Here is a 22,156-nt window from a genome sequence, read left to right on the forward strand (position 1 = left end):
CGGCACCTCTTGACATGCATAAATGAAGACCAATGATCCTGCTGTAGAGTAGCAGCAAGCACTGAATAAGTGAGAATGAACAAGCAATCTTTGGAAAGTCTCTTTTAGCAGACTTCAACTGCCTCAAAATTGAAAATGGACCGCAATGGAGAGGCTGGACCCAAAATAAAAGTTACGTTTTAATCAAACCGAATGTCGCGTCCAACCGGACGAGCAATATCCAAAACAAACGAAAAGGCACAGCAGTGCAATGAAAATACTAAACAACGGGAATACCTCTCCCTACAGACCCCTAACCCGGGAGGGGGCCCTGCCTACTCGGCGGGCCGATCGCTCCGATAGGTGCGGACCCGCACGCGTGCCTGGGCCACTGACAATTCCCTGAATGGGAGCCCTAATACCAAAATAAAAGAACAGAAAAACCAAACAAAGCAGAAATAAAGAACTTAGCTTGTAAGGAAAGGAGCTTCAACCCGGGTGTGTTCCACAGCAGCTCTCCAGCGGCAACTGAAGCATTGACCAGCATAGGGGTCAGTACTAGTACTGCTTAACTAATAGTAGAGCTACTCAGCACCAGGTGAGGACTGACATCACTCTTGCAACCACCACACCCCTCAGCTCCAGGAGAGGTAAGGACACAGCCAAACCCTGGTCTGGCCTGCAAGCAAGGCGAAGGCTTCAGCACGGCTGCAACACCAAAGTTGTAATTGTAGGGCAAAATTACGAACCCGCGACTCTCATACTTCGGCCACACAATGTGAGCTAATTTATTAGAAACATGAATAATGCTTGGAGTGGTTAGTGTCAAAAGAAGATCTGGACGCCGAAGAATGAGCTGGCTTGATGCTATCAAGGCCGACACCAACGTGCAAATGATTGCACTGAAAGAAGCCATACTAAAGCAGAACCGCGTGGAGAGGGCTGATCAATAAAGTGTCCGAGAGTCACCCCAACTAAACAGATAAAGATGGATAAATAGAGCGTTGGCACCTGTTGAAGTGCATAAATGAAGACAAATGATCCCTCTGTGTAGAAGTAGTGTGGTCTGTGTCGCATCCTTACTCTACAGTGACGTCAGTGCCTACCACAGAGGACTGGTGTAAATGAGAGTGGTGCACCCTACCATCTGGAGTGAGTTTTCACTCACTTGCTATTATAAAGTGGACTTTGTGTTTTTGCTCATATGCCCATCAGAGGACATGAGTAGGACTTGATAAAGAGACTTTCCAAACTTTGCTTGTTCATTCTCACTTACTCAGTGCTTGTTGCTATTCTACAACAGGATCATTGGTCTTCATTTATGCATGTCAAGAGGTGCCGCTGCTCTACTTAGTGGTGTTTTAGTGCTCATTCTCCAGCAAGTGAGCCAACCAAGTGGGGACTATTGTTTGCTATAGAGCGTTAGCTTACTTGTGTTTTCATTTATATGTTTTTTACTGTAATGTATAGGAGTCACATGCTGACTGCTGGTATCATTGGGCAGTATCCTGTAGGTAAAGTGTGGCACTTATTTATTGCCATGTATGTTTAAGGGCTTCAACAGACGAACATACGCGCAAATACTCTGGCCACAATGGGGTGTATTTGCACATGAACAAGGGTTGGACTCCGGGTCACATGCTTCCCCTTGATTTTTTAAATCTGCTATAGACTTCTATGGCAGCTTTCGGCGTAACACAGAGAAAGATAGGGCAAGTCCTATCTTTCTTTCGCGAGCAGGAATTGTGTGTGAGAAACAAGCTCATGGGAACGAACCCATAGAAATCAGTGGGTTCGCTTTGTGACATTTTGCGGGCGTTCGTTTCACACGCACACGCAGAAAGATTTGGCGAGACCTATCTTTTCTCGCATGCAGCAATTGTGTGCAAGAAACACACTCATGAGAACGAACCCATTGAAATCAATGGATTCACATTGTCACATTTTGCGTACGTAAACAAATTAGTCTATTTAAGCCCTAATGAAGATATGTCATAGGAGTCGGATCCTTCGCCCCTGTAATGTGCATTCACTAGGCCAGGGCATGAACTTTGCATAGGTGCGGACCTAAAGATATAACTTCAGGATCGTTTTAGGGACCTTTCACACAGGATGGAATATTCCACCTGCGCAATATTCAGCATCAGAATCCATACTGCTAACCTATAGATTTTGGTGTAGAACTGAGAATAGCAGAATCCTACCGGCAATTCCGCATGAAAATCCGCAGCTGCAGTAGAAGTGCAGATTTTGGTGCGTTTTTGAACAATGAACGAAGTTTGCACTATGAACAAGGTTTTTTGCGTGTATATCCGTGTATTTTACTGTACTTTTTTTCGCACACAGGGCATGTTCATTTGCGCACCGGACACACCAACACTCTGATTTAAATGGGCTTTAAGTCTAAAAAATCCCCGGGTGTGCTCTTTTTCCATTGCAGTTGCGCAGTGTATTCTGCATCTGCGCACGCATTGTACTGCATTTATGCACCTCCCTTAGACCAATATGGGGACTCCTGATGCGCAAAGATAGAGTAGGTTCTATTTTTTTGTGTGCGCGAGAAGGGAATGTGACTGAACCTACTGCATATGAAGGGGCCCTTAGGCTACTGCCTCCCATGGTTTACACTGCAGCTCCACTTGCTCAGATTGGCTTTGGTGCATAAGCACAGGCCACTACAATCTAGCAGGATGTCAGTACATGGAGAATGAATTGCTTTACAACATTGATAAACTTATACGTTGGACTGCAACCAACTAGACCAATGACATAAGGATGATTATGTAATTGCTACACGCAGTTGCAAGAAGGGTGAATTCGATTCTGCGTTTTGAGTCCTTTTTGAACGGATCCGTTTTTAACTGATTTAGGGCTGATGTATCTATTTCCGTTTTAGGCTGAGAGTCCACGCAAGTGATATTCCGCCGCGGGGGAGCACAAATGTCACTGTGATTTTCCGCGATGAATCTATCTTAATGATTGGTTCATCTCGGAGAATCGCGGCAAATCGTGGCATGCTGTGATTTTTAGATGCAAGCAGAAAATCAAAAGCGATTTTCCACTCTTGTACATTGGGCTGCGCTTTCCATAGTTATACTACGGAAAGCGAGTCATACGTGCTTCTCATGATTTATCGCTACGGATCATGCTATGGACACTCGGCCTTAATCTGATTCGTTTAGACTGAACAGAAGTATTAGTTTGACTTAAAGGATTTTTCCAGTTACGCAAAATTAAATTGCTGTCAAATCAATCAAGAGTTTTTAAATGGAACCTGTCAACCGCCTAAAGCATCATGAACTAGGTTATGTTGCTGTTAGGCGAGGTGACAGCGAGTCGGGTGCTGGATTTTTCATACTGCTTCCTTTTTCCCGTCCGGCTCACCGCCGTCCTATATCCGACTTCAGCGGCGGGAACTAGGAAGCGGAAGAGTATAAAAAATACAGCGCACGACGCCCTGTCCCCTCAGCTAATCCAACCTGGCACCTTCCTAAGGCCTCCCTCACACGGGCGCTTTTTACCACGATTAGCGTGCTTTAACCCTTTCCAATCCACTGTCTGACGTCTAAAGACATTCTGATTGAAGGCTGTACAGCTCTGATGTCGGAAGACGTCCAGCAGGGTATTCTTACTGTATATTGCTGGCCGCTCTGTTGTCGGGGGCCTCTCCAGTATGTTATGTACCGCAGTACTGGCTCTAGCCAGCAGATGGCGGCATTGTATAATGGCAGAAAGAGAGAGACCCCTAGGAAACCCTGAATCCAAAATTGGATTGCAAAGGGTTGAAGTCTGGAGAACAATCAGCAGGGTCTCCAGGAAGTTGAGGACTGTGAAACATTCATTGAGTTTGGGAATATTCTTCCAAATTTGCACAATTGCTGCTGTACCTATAAGCCTCAAAACGTCCGGAAAGATAAAAACTAAAGTTAAGAAATCATGCCTACACAAAGTACACATATTGTAAATGTTAGTCACGCCACACAAAATAGTTACTAAATATCTGGATTACGCACAGAAATTATTACATTTTGAAAAATTCTAATTTTTTCCAAACTTTCTCTAAATTTAGATTTTTTTTTCTAAATAAACATAAAACATACCAACCAAAATTTACCCTAGATATAAAGTAAAATGTGTCACTAGAGAACAATCCCAGAGAAAATCGTGCGAGGTCTGTGCGTTGCAAGACCCCATGATAAACCCCGTTCTTTGGAATGGAGTCCTACACACGAGCGATGCGGTACGATAAAATATCATGGCAGGCTCTAACTTTTTACATTCCCCGGAACACATCACCCATCAATGTGTATGGGAGTGCGATGCGAGGTTTCCTACTGAAATCAATGGGAAACACGATTGTCTATCACGCGGGAAACTTACACGAGAGAATCGGAATTTCCCAAAAGTGATGGGAGTTGCTTTTGCCTGAAAAACGCCTGGCATCTACAGGTAAATGACACATAGGCGAGTGCAATATCGGATTGAGTTTCTGGGCACGATGTTGTGCTCACCTGATTGCCAGACACAGATATGAATTCACACTATGAGCGTGTTCACATATAGCTGATTTGCTGCAGATTTAGTCCTGGATTTTGGATTAACTTCTGGCACTGTGAATGTGTCAAGTGGGCAGTCCTTATGCTCACTGCCATCAAATCTGACATCATTGATTAGCAATGAGTGGTAGGGACTGCCCACCTGACACATTCACAGTGCTAGGATCCAAGTCTAAGAAGAGTGAGTAGGAAGAAATGAAGGGTGGTGATGGGCTCAGCAGCAAAGCCACGCACTGACATAAGGATGTGAAAGATCCAATTTAAGGCCGGTTGCACACAGGAGAATTTGAATTGCGGAATCCACGATCATCACCCGCACAGACGATCCGCGGTATTCCACACACATTGAAATAATAGAACATTTGCATGGGCGCTCACAACTATCCCAGACAACCCCTTTACCTAAGGAGTCACTAATAGGATATAGGAAAATAGATTTTTTTTTTAAACTAGGCAATAGACAATTAGCTCATACAGAGTCGAGTCACATTATTATGACCACCAGCTAATATCCAGAGTAACTGCCGCACGGACAGTAGATGGGCTGGGAGAGACTATAAGGTGCTGGTAGGTGGCCCCGGGTATCTGGAGCCATGCTGACTGCATCCCACAGTTGCTGGATGCATAGAGGCTGGATCCATGGAGTGAACATCACGACCGGGATGGTCCAACAGATACTCATTTGGATTCAAGTCTGGGGAATTAGGGGCCAGGGAAGTACTTGCAAGTGTTTTTCATGCTTTTCCTTCCACTATTGGACATTCCTACTTGTGTGATATGTCACATTGTCTTGCTGGAAGATCCCATCTGCCCCAGGGAAGACAAACAGCATGTACGGATGTACGTGATCTACAAGGATGGATTTATAACCATATTAGTTCAGAGTGCCTTCCACATGGATGAGCGGCCCAGAGAATAACAGAAAAAACTCCCCAGATCATAACGCTGCCACCACCAGCTTCTGCTTTACCAGCAATGATTGCAGGGTGTTTGTTCTCTCATGTTTCTCGCCTGACAAACCAACATCCATCCGTTCGAGGAAGCAGAAACCATGACTTATCGAAGAAGGCGACCCTTTGCCACTCAGCGGTGGTCCAATTCTGATACTGCCGTGAAAATTAAAGTCTTTTCCTCCGATGCACCTTTGTTACATAGGTACAGTGACCATACGTCTGCCTCGGAGCCCGATTTACAGTAGGGTTCACTGAACTACCGTGTTTCTCCAAAAATAAGACACTGTCTTATATTAATTTTTGCCCCAAAAGAGACACAGTGTCTTATTTTTGTAGGAGGGCAGGGAAGGGGGTTTGTACACAGCGCTGCAGTGTCCTCTGCTCTGACATCTCAGTTTCTTTCTGGTGACGGGGCTTTGAATACCCCGCCTGCAGCAAAGCGAGCGCTGTGATTGGATTGAGCGACAGCCGGCGCTCGATGAGACTATCACAGCCATAAGCTTATATACAGGGGTGTAGCTAAAGGCTTCAGGATTCTTTTTTAATTTTAAAACTTCGCCAGATTAAAAAATGTTTAGAATAAAAACTATAATTAAATAATGTTTTTTTCTGATAATACATTCCATTTAAGGCAGCCTGAATAATTTTTGAAAATGGTATCCCAGTAATGAAGAGAATGGTAGATGGTAGATTTCTCATTAGACAGAGCAAGTCTGCAGACTGGCTATAGGAGTTGTCTGACTTCTAGCTCTTTTCACACAGCTCTGCACAGTGGCCCAGGCTGGTACTGCAGGCTGAGTCCCTTTCACTTGAATAGGATTCAGCCTGCAGTACCACCTGCACAATGTACAGAGCTGTCTGAAAACAGCTAGAAATGGGACATTTCTATGGGAGCTTCTATGGGAGCTTCTATTGCCGTGATCAGCAGGCTGACAGAATTCAATGCTGCGGCACATGTACGCCACACCCGGCCGTGTAAATGGATGGGAAAACTTGGTCGCAGCTTTCTATCGTTCACACGATTTTCAGCCGCGATGCTGGAGGCCGATAATCACAATGCCTGTGTGAAGGAGGCTGCAATGTAACAGAAATAAATGCAAATACTTCTCGGATCTCAATGTTAGCACAGGGCAGCAATATCACATTTATTGAACCAAATCCTGGTGCAAGTCCAAATGCACACGGGCGCATGTATTTGTACACGGAATTCCTGCATGCACAATACGCAGAAAATAGAACTCAGGAGTGCGTATTTTGCGTGCAGAATTGCGTGGCGCAAAAAAAAACACAGTATGCTCTATTTTCCTGCACATTTGCACAGGAAAAATAATACATCTGGCACTTATTAAAGAGTTTGGCCACTGCAATGCGTCGGTGCAAAATAGTGCACACAAAAAGTACCGTAAAAAGTGCAGCTGTGTGCGCAAATACGCAACTTTCATTTTGCAAAAAATGTATACAAGTACACTTACACTCCTGTGAAGCCAGCCTAAGGCTAACTTCACACGAGCGAATGCGATATCGGCCCGATATTGTAGTCGCCAGTGTGCGATTTACCCGCAGATACGACGCGTTCTTGTGTTACACCCTCCTCGCATCACTTCAGGGAAGTAGCGATCCTCCGCCACAGCTAAGAGCAGATAGTAAAATGTTTCCAATTGTTTTCAATGGGTAAATCTTGCATCGGACTCGCATGCTGTGTGATGCTGTGCCGGTCCCATTGAAAACAATGGGCGATGTGATGTTCCCTGAGGGAACACACAAGATAGGACATGATGCAATTTTTTTCCCGCAATGCGAGAAATCTCGCTCATGTGTATGACCCCATTCAAAAAAATGGGGTTCATATTCGTGCAAAATTTGTGTGTCTTGCAATGCACAACTCTCGCGCCATTTTCTCAGCTGTGTGAAAACAGCCTAAGGGTGGATTCACACGAGCGCTTTATCGCGGCAGTTTTGCTACGCTAAAACTCTGGCTAATCATCACGACCATCTGATGTATTGGATTCCAATGCATTTGTCCAGATGGTTAATTTTCCGCTGCGTTAAATTGTCTGGCCGGAAAAGATAGCGCACACAGTGTGCATTCCAGCCGGCCGTTTTTACGCCCAGCCGGAAAAGATAGGTCTGGACCTATCTTTTGCCAGAATACGCTGACCAGTCCCATAGACTCCTAAGGGAGCCTATGAGAGCTGCCGGAAAAGGGAGGTGGGAGGGAGTTTAACACCTCCCACCCCTTGCCAGCTGCCGGCATTGGAAGAGGGCAGGATGGAGTGGGAGGTTAGCACACTAGCTCCGCTAAGGTTCTGCCCCATCCTCTTGTCGACAGCGGGCAAGGGACAGAGAGGGGTGGGAGTTTAACACACTAGTTTCTGCCCCGTCCTGCTCCCTCCCTTTGCCAGCAGCCAGCAAGGGGTGGAGAGGGGGAGGGAAGGGGAAGGAAGTTTAGCAGAGATAAACTCTCCCCCCCACCCAACGGTATTCCGGGCTTTGACATATGCACGTCACACCCAGCCGTCTGAATGCGGCCGCAGTGTGGGTCGCCGAAAATCGCAGAGCCCATGTGAAGGAACCCTAAGATAGTGTTTTGTGGTATTTTGGTCGCACCACTTCTCTTACTACCTGATGTACACTGTGCATAGTACTGTATGCATTGCTAGTCTAAGATACTACATGCTGATCTGACTGGGCATCACTGCTCATGCGGGCATCACTGCTCATGCGGGCATCACTGCTCATGCGGGCAGCACTGGTTAATCAAAGCAAGTGCAGTGTTTTGCTCTAATGATGTTTACTAATGTACAGCATGCATCAGGTAATCAGAGAAGCCGTGCGACCATCTTTGTTTCTCCAGACCTATAGGGTCGCTTTAAGGGACCATATATGTTCCATATTAGTCCCTTTAAAGAGACTTTTTGTGTTTTGTGTGCTTCCTTCCTTGGCTCACAGTATATGAAGATAATACTTGTCTTCTCAGAGTACAGTCTGTCTTCGGACAAGTCTCCCTGGTGCAGACAATCAGGAGGTCGCATCACATTTCTTCTTAACAGGAACTCTTTAGTATTAGCATGATTATTGCTCACGGCTATTCATTTGTCCCTAGATAGTATAATTGTCTGTAATTTGCAAGTGGAAGCTCCGCCATCACTGAGCAGGCAGAAGCATAACTCAATTCCATCGCCTTTAATAATAAATGATAAAGGATATTTTAAACCAAAACCTGTTTTGAATGAATAACTAGCAGCTCATAGTGTGCCCCCCCCCCCCCCCAGGTGTAAAAGCACCTTCTGCTTAGAATGGTTGTCTAGGACTAGAAAAATAGGTCTACTTTTTTTTTATCCAGAAAGAGCGCCACTCTTGTTCATAGGCTGTGACTGGTACTACGGCACATAACAATTTAAGTAAAAAGGGTTGCGCTGCAATACCAGACATAGCCCAAGAACAAAAGGGGTGCTGTTCCTGGAAAGAGGCCGACACAGACTCCAACATATTGTAGTAAAGGCTCATATCATAAGGAGACACCCAAGGACAGTGACAGGTGCTTCTAACCTGCCATTATTTTCTGATAATGGATTTGATGATTGGGTTGTCTGTCCATGACTATGGAGGCGGCCATCTTGCCTGAGCTACAGTTAACGGCATTTAGATATGTGCTTTTACAGCAGGAATTATTGGCCATAGGCACGATGCAGAGGAGGAGACTCATTGACTTCTATGGGAGACGGTTCTAGGCATGTTTTTGTTGGTCAAGTTCTTACTGAAAAAAATTGAATGTTCCCGCGTTTTTTGTTGTTGTTTTTTAAATATAATCGTTCCGTGTAAACGTACCTTTCAGGCAGGATGACTGTTCGGCGCCTGACTGCTGTCCCAATGACTATTGCTTTCATACAGGAGTCATTCAGTGAAAGGAGGCGAAGCGCACCGGGATCTCTTTCAGCTGCCCACCTGCATTCACTGTGAACAATTGTCGAAATATGAACGATCGCCCACTTACACGCTCACATGGGCCCACAGGCACTTGGCTTTTAGGTGGCTGAAAACCAAGTGACTCCAGCATGTCGGCGATTCTTGCTCACTTCCCTTCTCGGTCCCTGTTTTACACAGGATGACAGTCACCCATTATTTCTCTTTTGAGCATTATCTCAGCCCATGTAAAAGCCTCTTTTGGCCTTAGTGGTCAATGTGAAAACTGCGGAATTTTAGGATTTTTTACAAAATTTGGATCATAATATCCCCAAATTTTTTAAAAATCCTTTTAAAAAATGATGTTTATTTTCTGGTGACACATTCCCTTTAGACCTTATTCACATGGGCAAGTACACTTTTGGTCAGTGAAAAATGGAATGAATGTGTATGTGTGTTTTATGACCGTTTAAGAGGGACTAGATGTATTTGTAGAGCGCTATGATATTACAGGATATAGACATTAGGTGACCAGCGGGGTTGATGATCTCAAATGTTGATCCAGGGATTACTCTGGCTGCCATTATGGAGTCTGGAAGGAATTTTTTTCCTCCAAATGACCTAAATTGACTCGTTGAGGTGTTTTTTTGCCTTCCTCTGGACCAACAAGGGGGTTGAAACAGGCTGAGCTAGATGGACATTGTCTTCATTCAGCCTAACATACTATGTTACTATGTTTTCTTGCATTTTTGAGTTTTCAATGTGCGAATGTCATCCGAGTGTAATCCATTTTTTGCATACATATAAAAAACTGAAGATGGTCCAATTGGTTAATTGACATTAATGGGTGATTTTTGCGTATAAAAAGACACCAAAATAGGACATAGTGTGATTTTGTTTTTTAACATGGACCATCAGTCCATGAGCAAAATTACACGTGTGAAGGATTGCATTCACTTTACTGGGTCTGAATTCTGTCCAAGTTCTATCAGTTGCAAACTCGGAAAGAACTTGTGTGAATGAGGCCTTAAGGGGAGCTGAGGGTGGACAGAACTCTTTATGGAAAAAAAGGCCATGAGTAAACATAGTGAAGCAGACCCTCATGATCTATCTTATTTTCTGGGTGCAGGAGGTTTTAGACAAACTTTCTGTAGGCTCTGTTCATACTACCCTTATAGTTTCCACATTTACAGGACCCATACTACATACAACTGATCTGTTTTCAGCTGTTTTGCCATGGGTCCTCATTTGACCCATAGTTATCTTACCAGAACTCCTCATACACTTGTACGCTGGATGTAATGAGGGGAGTAAGCCAGACACCTCTGCGACAGCTTATCCCCAAGAAAAAAAGGATCTGACATGTTGAAATCCTACTGTCTGGTCTTTATCTCCCCCAACATCTACCATCGGGGGTGAGGGGTGGGGCGGGAGTCAGAAGGCCACCATACAGATTAGATGATCGGCCAGACCTGCCAAAGTCAGTGGGTTTGACTGGTTTACATCTGACATAGTACAGCCCATGTTTTGTCCAGGTTGGTAGTAGGGTAGAATAAACAAAAAAAACTTGGATACTGCATTCATCATCCAAATGCTCCTGCACCTCCTAAGAACCTTACCTACAATGAAAAAACAATTTTCTGTATGCAACCCTTCACTAAAGTAACCCACGTGATGCCCAAAACTCAAAGAGTTTGTCCAGGCCTTTTACTATTAATGACCCATTCTCACGATAAGTCATCAATAGTTGATTGGTGAGGATCTGCTACTCTGGATCCCTGCTGATCAGCTGTTTGCCAGTCCACCATGAGTGCTGATAGCACAGGAAGCAGATAGCGCTGTCTGTATTGCAGTGGCCCGGCTTGGTGCTGCAGGCATACCGCCCATTCATTTTAAAGGGAGCTGTGCCTTCAGAACCAACAGGGCCATTGCAATGTTGACAGCTCTATTTGCTTTCCGTGCTGACAGGCGAACACCTGATCCCGAGCAACAGACCCCCACAATCAACTATTGATGACCTATCCTGAGGATCAGTCATCCATAGTAAAAGTTGTGGACAAACTCTTGAATTCATGTTCACTTGATAGACTCACATTCACAGTTATTATATATGAAAGGAATATTTGCTTTCAAGTTGGCAACATGCCAGCGTTGCCCGATTCTTAGAGTTCCTCCATCCTATCTCAGAGGAGCTGTAATGCTGTTGGTCCTGGCTTAATCCATCAGCATTGATGTAATGAACCAGTTGCTACTGGGGATGTGTGCATTGATCTATTAATTGAGTATTCCTGATAGGCAGGCGGATGAATATTCATGTACAAGGAAAGATCAAAACTTTACCCTAATATGGATGCAGTACGGAGCGTTAACCCTTACCTTGCCTTCTCGTCTGCTGCGACTCCGTCTTATACGGTCACACTATTTGGTATGTTGGTTTTCTCGTAGTGCTTTTCTTGGAGTGTATACTGTTTATGAGCACAGTGATGCGTTCCCTGAATTTCAATGAGGAATCCAGATTTCCAATTAAGCTGCATGTGGAGATTTATTACACCTTGGTTCTCCCCATTTACAATGTATTGCAGCATATTTTATTTGTCTCCTTGGTGGAAAATATACAATTACATTTTGGAATGACTTATTCCCATTATATGTGCATAATACCAGCTACTTGCATCTCCAGAAGTAGGTCTCCATGGTCCTTATCACTATTTCATTACTAGTCTATAGACGTCTTCAGGGGGATTTTAGAATATGGCTCTTTCTTGCTCCAGCTGTCAACATATGCGTTTTATTACTTTGTTCTCATGCTTGTAAAGTTTTGTGGTTTTCCTGTACTTCGCTAGATGTCTAGGTAGGAACGAAATATAGAGATGGCGCATACTTATTGTATCTACTTATACTTGCTATTTTTATAGGGATTTTGCATATGTTGCCAGAGACAAGGATACAAGAATCTTAAAATGCCACGTGTTCCGATGTGACACACCAGCAAAAGCCATTGCAACCAGCCTTCACGAAATCTGTTCTAAGGTACGCGCATGTTTTCATTTTCCGCCACATTGGAGAATTTCCTGCAAAATTCAGGGATATGATAATGTCATTGCAAAAAAGTAATTTTGGGAAAGCTGCTCCGTATGGCAGAGAGACATGCAGCACTGTGCAAAAGTTTTAGGCAGGTGTGGAAGCAATGCAAAGAATGCTCTCAGAAATAAAAGGGTTAATATAGTCAGGGGTATGATTAACCAATTATACTAAACAGGTGATAATGATCATTTTCAGATGTAGGTTGAAACACCGTCATTAACTGAAACAGAAACAACTGTGTAGGAGGATTAAAATGGGATTATTAACAGGCAGACTGTGCTACAAAGGTGAGGTTGTGGAAGACACAAGGTAGTTATACTGCATCAGGAAGGTCTCTCCCTGGTGAAGATTTCAAAGCAGACTGGGGTTTCATGATGTGCTGTTCAAGCTCTCTTGAAGAAGCACAAAGAAACTGAAAACTTTGAGAACCGTAGACACAGTGGTCGGCCAAGAAAACTTAGTGCAGCAGAAGAAAGACACATCATTCTTACTTCTTTTTGAAATCAAAAGATGTCCAGCTGTGTCTTCAGCTCAGAACTGTCAGAAATCATGGAAGTATGATGGCCAAAAAGCCATGCCTTCAACTTAGAAATAAGGCCAAGCGACTCAACTATGCATGAAAACACAGGAACTGGGTTGCGGAAAAATGTCAGCAGGCGCTCTGGACTGATGAGCCAAAATATGACATATTTGGCTGTAACATAAGGCAATTTGTTCACTGAAGGGCTGGAGAGCTGTACAATAATGAGTGTCTGCGGGCAACAGTGAAGCATGGTGGAGATTCCTCACAAGTTTGGGGCTGCATTTCAGTAAATGGAGTTGGGGATTCGGTCAGGATTAACTGTGCCCTTAATGTTAAGAAATACAGGCAGATATTATCCATTATGCAGTATCATCAGGGAGGCATTAAATTGGCTCAAAATTTATTCAGCAGCAGGACAACATTCAGCCAATGTCATTAAGAACTATCTTCAGTGTAAAGAAGAACAAGGAGTCCTGGAAGTGATGATATGGCCCCACAGTGCCCTGATCTAAGCATCATCTGGTCAGTCTGGGATTACATCAAGAGATAGAAGTGTAGTGATCCAGTACATGCCTTCCTGGCCCCTTTCATAATGTCATACATGTAATGTCTTGTGTTGATGCACTGTGCAAAAGTGTCTTGTCATTCTGTTATGTGTATTTCACAGCTGCAGAAAATGACAGTTTAATGTCTGGTGTGAGCTGACTGTCTGCAAATGTATCAATTTATGTGCTCTCACGTGGTATGAGAGAGGTTATAAAAGTGAGTGTTTGAGACCAGGAAAGGAGTTCAGGGTCCATCCATGTCTTCTGTAGTCGTAGTCAGGAGGTCCAGCTGCATGGGGGCACCTTTAGCCCTCAAGTAGTGAAGCATGGAGGAGGAAGAGAGGTTTCCCAGCTTGGATGTGCATGTGAAGAGGAAGGAGTGAGCCCCACCTAAGGAGATTAAGAGCAACTGTGAGTGAGTGCTTGTCAAGGCCCAGTGCAAAGGTACTATAATTTCCTACGCGGCTGTCTGGACCTAGTGGATCACTACGTAGAGGTACATCTATCTTGTCTTTCGCGAGTCTGGATCACCGGGTGGAGGTACTCCTAAATCTATCGTTCACGCACGTGTGTTCTGAAGTCTGGATCACTGTGTGGAGGTACTACTTTTCAATTCTATTATTTGCCTGCACTGTCATTGCTCTAAATTGTGCCTTGTCTTGTCGGAGTTTGACAAGTAAAGTTTATTCCATGCCCTGAACGTTCCTGGGGTCCCAAGGTACTCTATCACTGTCTGTGGCTCAATTATTTCCCCGCTGACGTTTATGCCGGTGGGTACCGGAACGGTGGTGTCACCCGTGACAACCTCATCACCTGTTTTATCATTTATTGGGCATCCCCATTTCGGGGGGTGTCCGAAAGAGGCCCAGCGATGCCCTGGCTGAGGCTATGTTCGTCCTTCCGGGAGGGAGCGTGGTAAGTGCCGCCATGACAAGCCAGCATCTTACCGTCCCTGCTCCTCAACGTCATCCTATGGAACGCTGCAGAAGGATTTGAGCAAGCTATATCCACAGAATATCTGTGCTTAGTTCTCCAAGATGTTTGAAAAAAACCTCCCTACCGAATTCCTTCAAAAACTGTGTGCAAGTGTAGCTAGAAGATCTGATGCTGTTTTGAAAGTAAAAGGTGGTCACACCAAATATTGATGTGTTTTAGATTTCTCTTTTGTTCTTCTCCTTTACATTTTGTTAACTGACAAAAATAAACTCCTAACACTTCTATTTTCAAACCATCTTACATTGCAGCATTTTTTCCACACCTGCTTAAAACTTTTGCACAGTACTTTAAACTAAGCCAAGGTCAACTTAACCAATTTCCGTTGCTCCCTATCTGGTGCTGCACCGTTACCTGCTGCTCTTTACTTCCTCCTGCAGCAGCAATGATATCCCAACATAGTGACATGTGACCATTGCAGCCAATCCCGACTCACTTTGGCCAGTAATTGACTGCAGTGGTCACATATTCCATTACCGGGATGGCATTGCAGCTGCAGCAGGAAGTATGGCGCAGCAGGGGACCGTGCACCGTCAGAATAGGGATCGGGTGAGTATGTATCCCCCCCCAACCCCCTCACTGAGCAGCTTTCCTATTTCATTTTTGTCTGGATAACCCCTTTAAGAGTTCTCGCTTCATAAAGCCTTCTTCCCATTGCCTTGTTGATTACTAGGCAATGTGCGTAAAAACCAATGACAGAGTACAGACAGATTGGTGGATTAACAATGGTAATAATTCATTCTTTACAGATTATGGCAGAAAGGAAAAATGCCAAAGCTACGGCTTGCAGCTCATCACAGGAAAGACCCCATGCCAGCCTGGATGTGCCCCTGCAAGGTATGCAATGCTGGTTTAATGGTACGCTATGGTTTCGCTCAACTAATTTCTCTATGGTTATTGCTTCTGTGCTTGGCTTTAGCCGGGAGCTCTTGTATATCTGAGACTAATGATAGAGAAAGCCTGCAATACCCACAACAGTTCAGAACAGCCATCTTCACTATGAGGTTGTTACGATTGAGAAGGCCATATTATAGAGACAATTACTACGGGGAAATGTTCATAATGGTTGGATAGTTCAGGTCTGATTATTTCTGGACCTTTATACAAATTTCCCCACTATTAAGGCTATTATGGATGCATGTAAACTGTGATGTAATCATACTATTAGGAAGAGCAGAGATGTATTTAGCTACAATAGGAACTTTTCCCCTTTAAGAGGTGTGCACCTCCCAATAGTCCGAGTCGGACCCTCCACGATCTGATATTGGTGTCCTATCCCAAGAATAGGCCACCAATTTCAAAGTCCCATAAAACCCTTTTAAGGGTGCATTCACACAAACGTAATATACGTCGTCCTCATCTGCAGGGGGTGGAGGCTGGAAGAACCAGAAGCAGGAACTGAGCTCCCGCCCCCTCTCTGCCTCCTCTCCATCCCCTCTCCGCCCCTCTACACTACTTGCAATGGGAAGAGGCGGGACAGGGGCGGGGCTAAGTTCCCCAAATTAGCCCCACCCCCATCCCGCCTCTCCCCATTGCAAATAGTGCAGAGGGGCAGAGAGGGGGCGGGAGCTCAGTTCCTGCTCCTGGCTCTTCCATCCTCCCCCCCCCCCCCCCGCACACGAGGACGACGTATATCGGCTCGGCGTGAAAACCGAGCCGATATACATACATGGGAATGCAGCCTCAGTTCCTTCTGGCAGTGATGACTTACTATCGTAATTGCTCCTGCTCGTTGATTCTGATCATATTATTAGGCATTCCCAAGATAATAGTTGAAGTGACCCTGCATCAGATCTTAGCTTACATTATTAAGTTTGTGCAAATCAAAAGGGTTAATTATTAGAGATAAGCGGGCATACTGGCTAAGGACAATTACTCGAGCGAGCATTGTCCTTAGCGAGTACCTGCCCGCTCGGAAGAAAAGGGGCGGGGAGCGGTGGGGGAGAGCGGGGAGGAACGGAGGGGAGATCTCTCTCTCCCTCTCTCCCACCTGCTCACTCCCGCAACTCACCTGTCACCCGCCCCTGCACCCGAACCTTTTCTTCCGAGCGGGCAGGTACTCGCTAAGGACAATGCTCACTCGAACAATTGTCCTTAGCGAGTATGCTCGCTCATCACTATTAATTATCTTTTAAATATGAATAATCTTGATAAACGTATTTAAAGGCGTTTTGTACTAATGACATCCCCTGGGGATAAATGTCTGATTGCTAGGGGTCCAACCGCTGGGATACCTGACATCTGCACAGACCATGTGAATGGAGAAGGTGCTCCTACGTGGGAACAGCTCCGTTCACTTCTATGGGATGGAGGGAGATTGATGCACTCAGCAGTCTTTCTCCATCCCATAGAAGCCATTGAAGTGGTGGTCATGAAAGTGCACCACTCGCTGTTCCCTTTGGGAATTTGGGGTGTGCAGATTTCTTGATGGATGGTGTTCCCAGTTTTCATATATTTGTCCTCTAACATTAGTGGGTAAACCTCTCTAAGTACTTAACCAATATGTGTCTGTGTTGTGAGCGGAGCCTTCCTTCGGGATGTAGACAGTCTACTTCTCACAAATGACTCTCAGATATTATGCTATGTATAATTGATGAGTTGTAGGCATTGTTTCCAGGCTATTTTGCCTTTATTGCTGCTTGCTATTAATGACTTATTTATTACTGCCTTGTCTTTCCTCTTATACAGTAGAATTCCCAACACCAAAGACAGAACTTGTGCAGAAGTTTCATGTGCAGTATTTGGGGATGCAGTCCGTCTCTAAACCCACAGGTATGGGGCATGCGTGCCCTTTATAACCTTTCTACTGTACCATACGGTATGACATTCATGTATTTGATATGTGTCCTACCTGTCATCTTCCTTCCTAAGGTATGGAAATTGTCAATGAAGCCATTGATAATCTTATGACCCCCTCAGACAAAGAAGAATGGACACCAGTTATTTTGAATGTGGCAGATGCCACTGTGACTGTCATCAAGGAAAAGGTGAGGTGATCAAACCAGTCTAGCACAAGTCACCATTTTTATTAGGAATGGGTCTCTTCATCAGGTCATAGTAACGTAGTATGTTAGACTGAAGAGGGACAATGCCCATCTGGTTCAGCCTGTTTACACCTCCCTTGTTGATCCAGAGCAAGGCAAAAAAAAAAAACCAATGAGGCAGAAGCCAACTTACCCCATTTTGGGGGGAAAATTTAGGCTGCCTGTCCACGGGCGGGTTTGAAATGCGTTCCCCGCGGTGATAATCTGGCCACAGGGAACGCAGTGAACGCTCTCCATAGTGTTGCTATGGAGAGCGCAGCCCCCCTGTCCATGAGCGGAGAATCATTGCCATCCTCTGCTCGCGGATGGCAAATCACAGCATGCTGCGATTTGCCGCGATTCTCTGCTGTCAGCCTATGTGACAGATAGGCTGACCACAGAGATCCGTCTGCCGGCTCCTGATCCCAGGCAGCGGGATACCGCAACGCCCGTGGACAGGCAGCCTTAGATGTAGTTAATTTCCAGAAATATTTTTGTATGTGACTTTCCCATTGTTTTGCCTGGGTAAAGCTTGTCATACACATTACAATTGCTGTAGTCCCTGTTTTTCATCTTATACTCCACCCTCTGAAAACTTTAACATCTGCTGCTCTGAAACCATTCACAAGTCCAGTGGTATTGCTTATATTTGTGCTCACCCATAATCTTGCCTTGTGTACAGTTTGTGAGATTGTGTCTGGTGGTGGGATAACAATGCAGTATTCAGGATACGATGCAGCAGATGGAGTAACCAAAATGTACAATATTTATTAAAGAATGCAGAAATAAAAATAAACAGTTAAATAGTAACAGAACGGACGATGAAACTTTCACCTTAGCGGACCTTGGCTCTATCTACTGCTAGCTACATGTAGGAATAAATATACCTTGTGGGCAGTCTGTAAGCACAGGAATACCTGGTTAACAATATTTAGAACGCTTCACTGATTTTGGTATTGTTTCACATTAATACGGATCACTGAAGATAAACTGTATATTCAAAATAGGAAAAACTCACTTCATGCGCTCCGTCAAACTGTGTCAGAATAGAGAAATCTTACTTGTTGAGGGGTGCCTGGACTCCTGGCACCCCCAATATCCAAGGAAGCAGAAAGACTCCAGTGGAGCAGGTGTATTCCTCATAGGTCGGTTTATTGCATAAAAAACAAGTGGATTGGCGCTGCAATGCGTTTCGGCTTCTGTCAAGCTTGAAAAAGGCTTGACAGAAGCCGAAACGCGTTGCAGCGCCAATCCACTTGTTTTTTATGCAATAAACCGACCTATGAGGAATACGCCTGCTCCACTGGAGTCTTTCTGCTTCCTTGGATATTGGGGGTGCCAGGAGTCCAGGCACCCCTCAACAAGTAAGATTTCTCTATTCTGACACAGTTTGACGGAGCGCATGAAGTGAGTTTTTTCTATTTTGAATATATATTTCTTTCCTCCTCAACACGGTTGTTTTGGAGTCACTCGCTGCTGCTCTCCCTTAGGGGATGTTCTAGGACCGTCAACGTGCACTGCCCCAAATTTGGCTTGAAAGGCCTCTGTGGACCAACGAACTGACCGGTCTCTTAATCATAGGACCGGATCAGTTGCGGTGAGTGTCTATTCACACTAGTCCTGTTCTCTATTTTTCCATATACCATTGGAGCGCCGCTTCTGACCCAAATATTCTGAAGATAAACTGTGTGACTTTTAGAAGTTTATGTTCTTTTGCCTCTATAGTCATTTCCTGTTTCTCATGCAAATTAACGCAGTCCACAAATGTAGAACTCGCACAATTGCGAAGATCTCGGTCCTGTCTCCGTTATCCGTGTATTTGGCAGCAGCTCTACTGGGCACTCAGTCTTTCTGTCACTCGGCACACAATTTTATATATCCCTGACATGGAGCTGAGAACCAGGGCCGGGGGAACTGTTTTTCTTCATTAGCGCTGTTAATTTCTGGCATTTCCATGCACCACAATCCACCCGAATCTGGCGCATGGCTCTCTTTCCTCTTCACTTCCTCCTGCCCTGTCTGACAGGGGTGCAGAACTTACCACGGCTGAAGTGGTTGTAAGCCACTGTAGTAAGAGAGGGGAACAGGGCACCGCTCACCCCTCTTACAAGATCACATCGTTTACTCACTATGTCTTACGCTAAATACACCCTCACGTTCTTACACCCGCCTGTGATCTGAGGTCAGTAACGTCTGGTGTCTGACTGGCCACCACTATGTTCTGTAAGTTCTGGGGTTACTGCACACATCTAGGATAGAAAAGTGTTTTTTTCTACTGTTCACTCATTTGATTGGTTTCAAGGTCCCATTTATTGGTTAACAATGCATGCACAATGATGATTAGATGATTGCAGAAAAATAATGACACAAATGGCGCTGCAGCCTTCACAGCACAACAGAACCTGCTCTTTTTTATATCTGATTTCAATTTTATTGGATTTTTCAAAAAAAGGTTATAAAGAATAACAGTATATACGACCTTACAGCTTGTGTGCCAAGTTAGAGGCATTATACAGAGCCTGCGGATGTAAAAATCCAGTACAAATCTAGTTGGGAAAATTAATTTCAATTGTTTCCTTGTCATTAGCGCTATTCTTGTCCGTTGATAGTACGGGGGACGAGAGGAGACGGGACGTTCCGTATCTTTCTCGCACATAGTTAATACCACATGCAGGAAAAGTAGAGCCAACCTATCTTCCCACTATTTTTTTATCATGGAGTTTGAATGGCCCAATTAAAAAAAAAACAACAACCCGATTTGTGTGCAGCTACGCCTTTTAGCGGTAAGCGTACTTGCACATGCGGCCATGTGTTTTTGCCCTTAGAAAAACTTGTCCATAGGGTTGTGTGTGATAATGCCGCTCAGCTCCATTGAAGTGAATGGAAGCTCAGCTGCAATACCAGGCACAGCCGATGCATACTGAACCTAGTATACAATGCAGAGGCTGCAGCACACACTGGCCCCCTCAAGCAGCTGATCTAAGGTGGAAGGGGGGGGGGTAGTTGTCAAACCCCCGCTTATCTGAGATTGATGACCTATCTTAAGGACAGGTCATCAATATTTAGGTCCCAGAAAACCCCTTTAGGTGATTATTGTGCACTCCTGCTCATATGCATTCAGATCTGTCCATCTATCGGGCTCTTTAGTCTTTTTACAAGATCCCTTGTCATCTATATTTTCATCGTTGAGGTTAATATTTGATGAATTATAAGACTAATGCAACATCTTGCCCATTTTCAGTTTCTCGGTCGGTTTAGATGAGCTGCAGGACAAAAAAGTAGAGCCATAAAGCACCCCAATCCTGCACTGCTATACTTCTGTACTGCAGTGCATAGTCACTCCGTGTGCCGCTCCATACCGCCCCCTAGGAGAAAATATTGGTATCACATTTCTGTTGGAGTTTATATGAACTGGACAGAGAAAGTCCTCTGTATACCCCTATAATACAGACTTCCAGGAACACGTCTACGGGTGCCTCCTTATAGCTCCATACGACACAAAGCTATGACTGTTTGCACGCGGCCTTTATCATTTGTATGCACCCAACTTTTCATTCGGCCGACTTAGCAAAAATACCTAGACATCAGCAAAAAATAGGTGTCAGGCCCATAGTGGCTCCGTACGGCACAAGATTAATTATGGTGGAGGAGCAGATGGCGAACAATAGGGGAATCAGTGCACAGAAGAAAGAGGAAATGCTATTTATGATCCATGTCATCGGCTGCCTCTGATAATAACATCTAGGAGGTGCCGCGGGGACGGTTCCCACAGAGGGTCCCGTCACATGAGCGGAAATCCTGTGTCGCCATGTATAATTCAATGGATGCCTATTAGGCCGCCCTCACATGGACATATTTGCCCGTGCAATATGCAGAGAATGGGACCCATTGATTTCAGTGGATTCGCTCACATGCCCGTATTGTTCCTGCACATTTCAGTCCTGCACTCTATTTTTCTGCGCTTTTGGTTAGCAAAAGTTCCCATAGAAATCAATGGGGATGTGGAAATGCGCACAAAATACGCAAGGAGATGCGTGAAACACTGCAGGAAAAAGAACACATCTGGAACTCATTAGACTAATTAGTAGAGATGAGCGAACCTACTCGGCCACGCCCCTTTTTCGCCCGAGCGCCGCGATTTTCGAGTACTTCCGTTCTCGTGTGAAAAGATTCGGGGGGCGCCGTGGGTGAGTGGGGGGTTGCAGGGGGAGTGGGGGGAGAGGGAGAGAGAGAGGGCTACCCCCCACTCCGCCATGCCTCCCCCCGCCCCCCGGCGCCCCCCGAATCTTTTCACCCGAGTACGGAAGTACTCGAAAAGCGTGGTGCTCGATCGAGTAATTACTCAAAATGAGTAGGTTCGCTCATCTCTACTAATTAGCCATTTCAATCGGAGACTATTTTTTTGATGCCCACATATGCACATGCAGTCTAAGCAGGAAAAAGCGCACGCAAAAAAGCATGATTCATTCAGCAAAAACGCCACACTCATGCGCACGCAAATACACTCGTGTGAAGGGGGCTTACCCTCTGGGCTCCTTCACAGGGGTCTATTCGGGCGCATACATTTTACGTGTTTTTGTCACGTTTTGAGGGCATG

General features: G+C 44.9%; 1 protein-coding gene across 8 annotated transcripts in view; it reads left to right on the forward strand.

Annotated features, from left to right (window-relative positions):
- APBB2 (amyloid beta precursor protein binding family B member 2) overlaps positions 1–22,156 on the forward strand; it is a 324,093-nt gene that overhangs the window by 292,636 nt on the left and 9,301 nt on the right. For all 8 annotated transcript variants that reach the window (XM_066573153.1, XM_066573149.1, XM_066573154.1 and 5 more), the window contains 4 exons: positions 12,307–12,421; positions 15,286–15,373; positions 17,225–17,308; positions 17,408–17,523. In XM_066573153.1, coding sequence (XP_066429250.1) covers positions 12,307–12,421; positions 15,286–15,373; positions 17,225–17,308; positions 17,408–17,523 — 403 coding nt within the window. The remainder of the gene's footprint in view (positions 1–12,306; positions 12,422–15,285; positions 15,374–17,224; positions 17,309–17,407; positions 17,524–22,156) is intronic.

This window comes from Eleutherodactylus coqui, chromosome 7 (assembly GCF_035609145.1).
Source record: "Eleutherodactylus coqui strain aEleCoq1 chromosome 7, aEleCoq1.hap1, whole genome shotgun sequence".
Classification (NCBI taxonomy): Eukaryota; Metazoa; Chordata; class Amphibia; order Anura; family Eleutherodactylidae; genus Eleutherodactylus; species Eleutherodactylus coqui.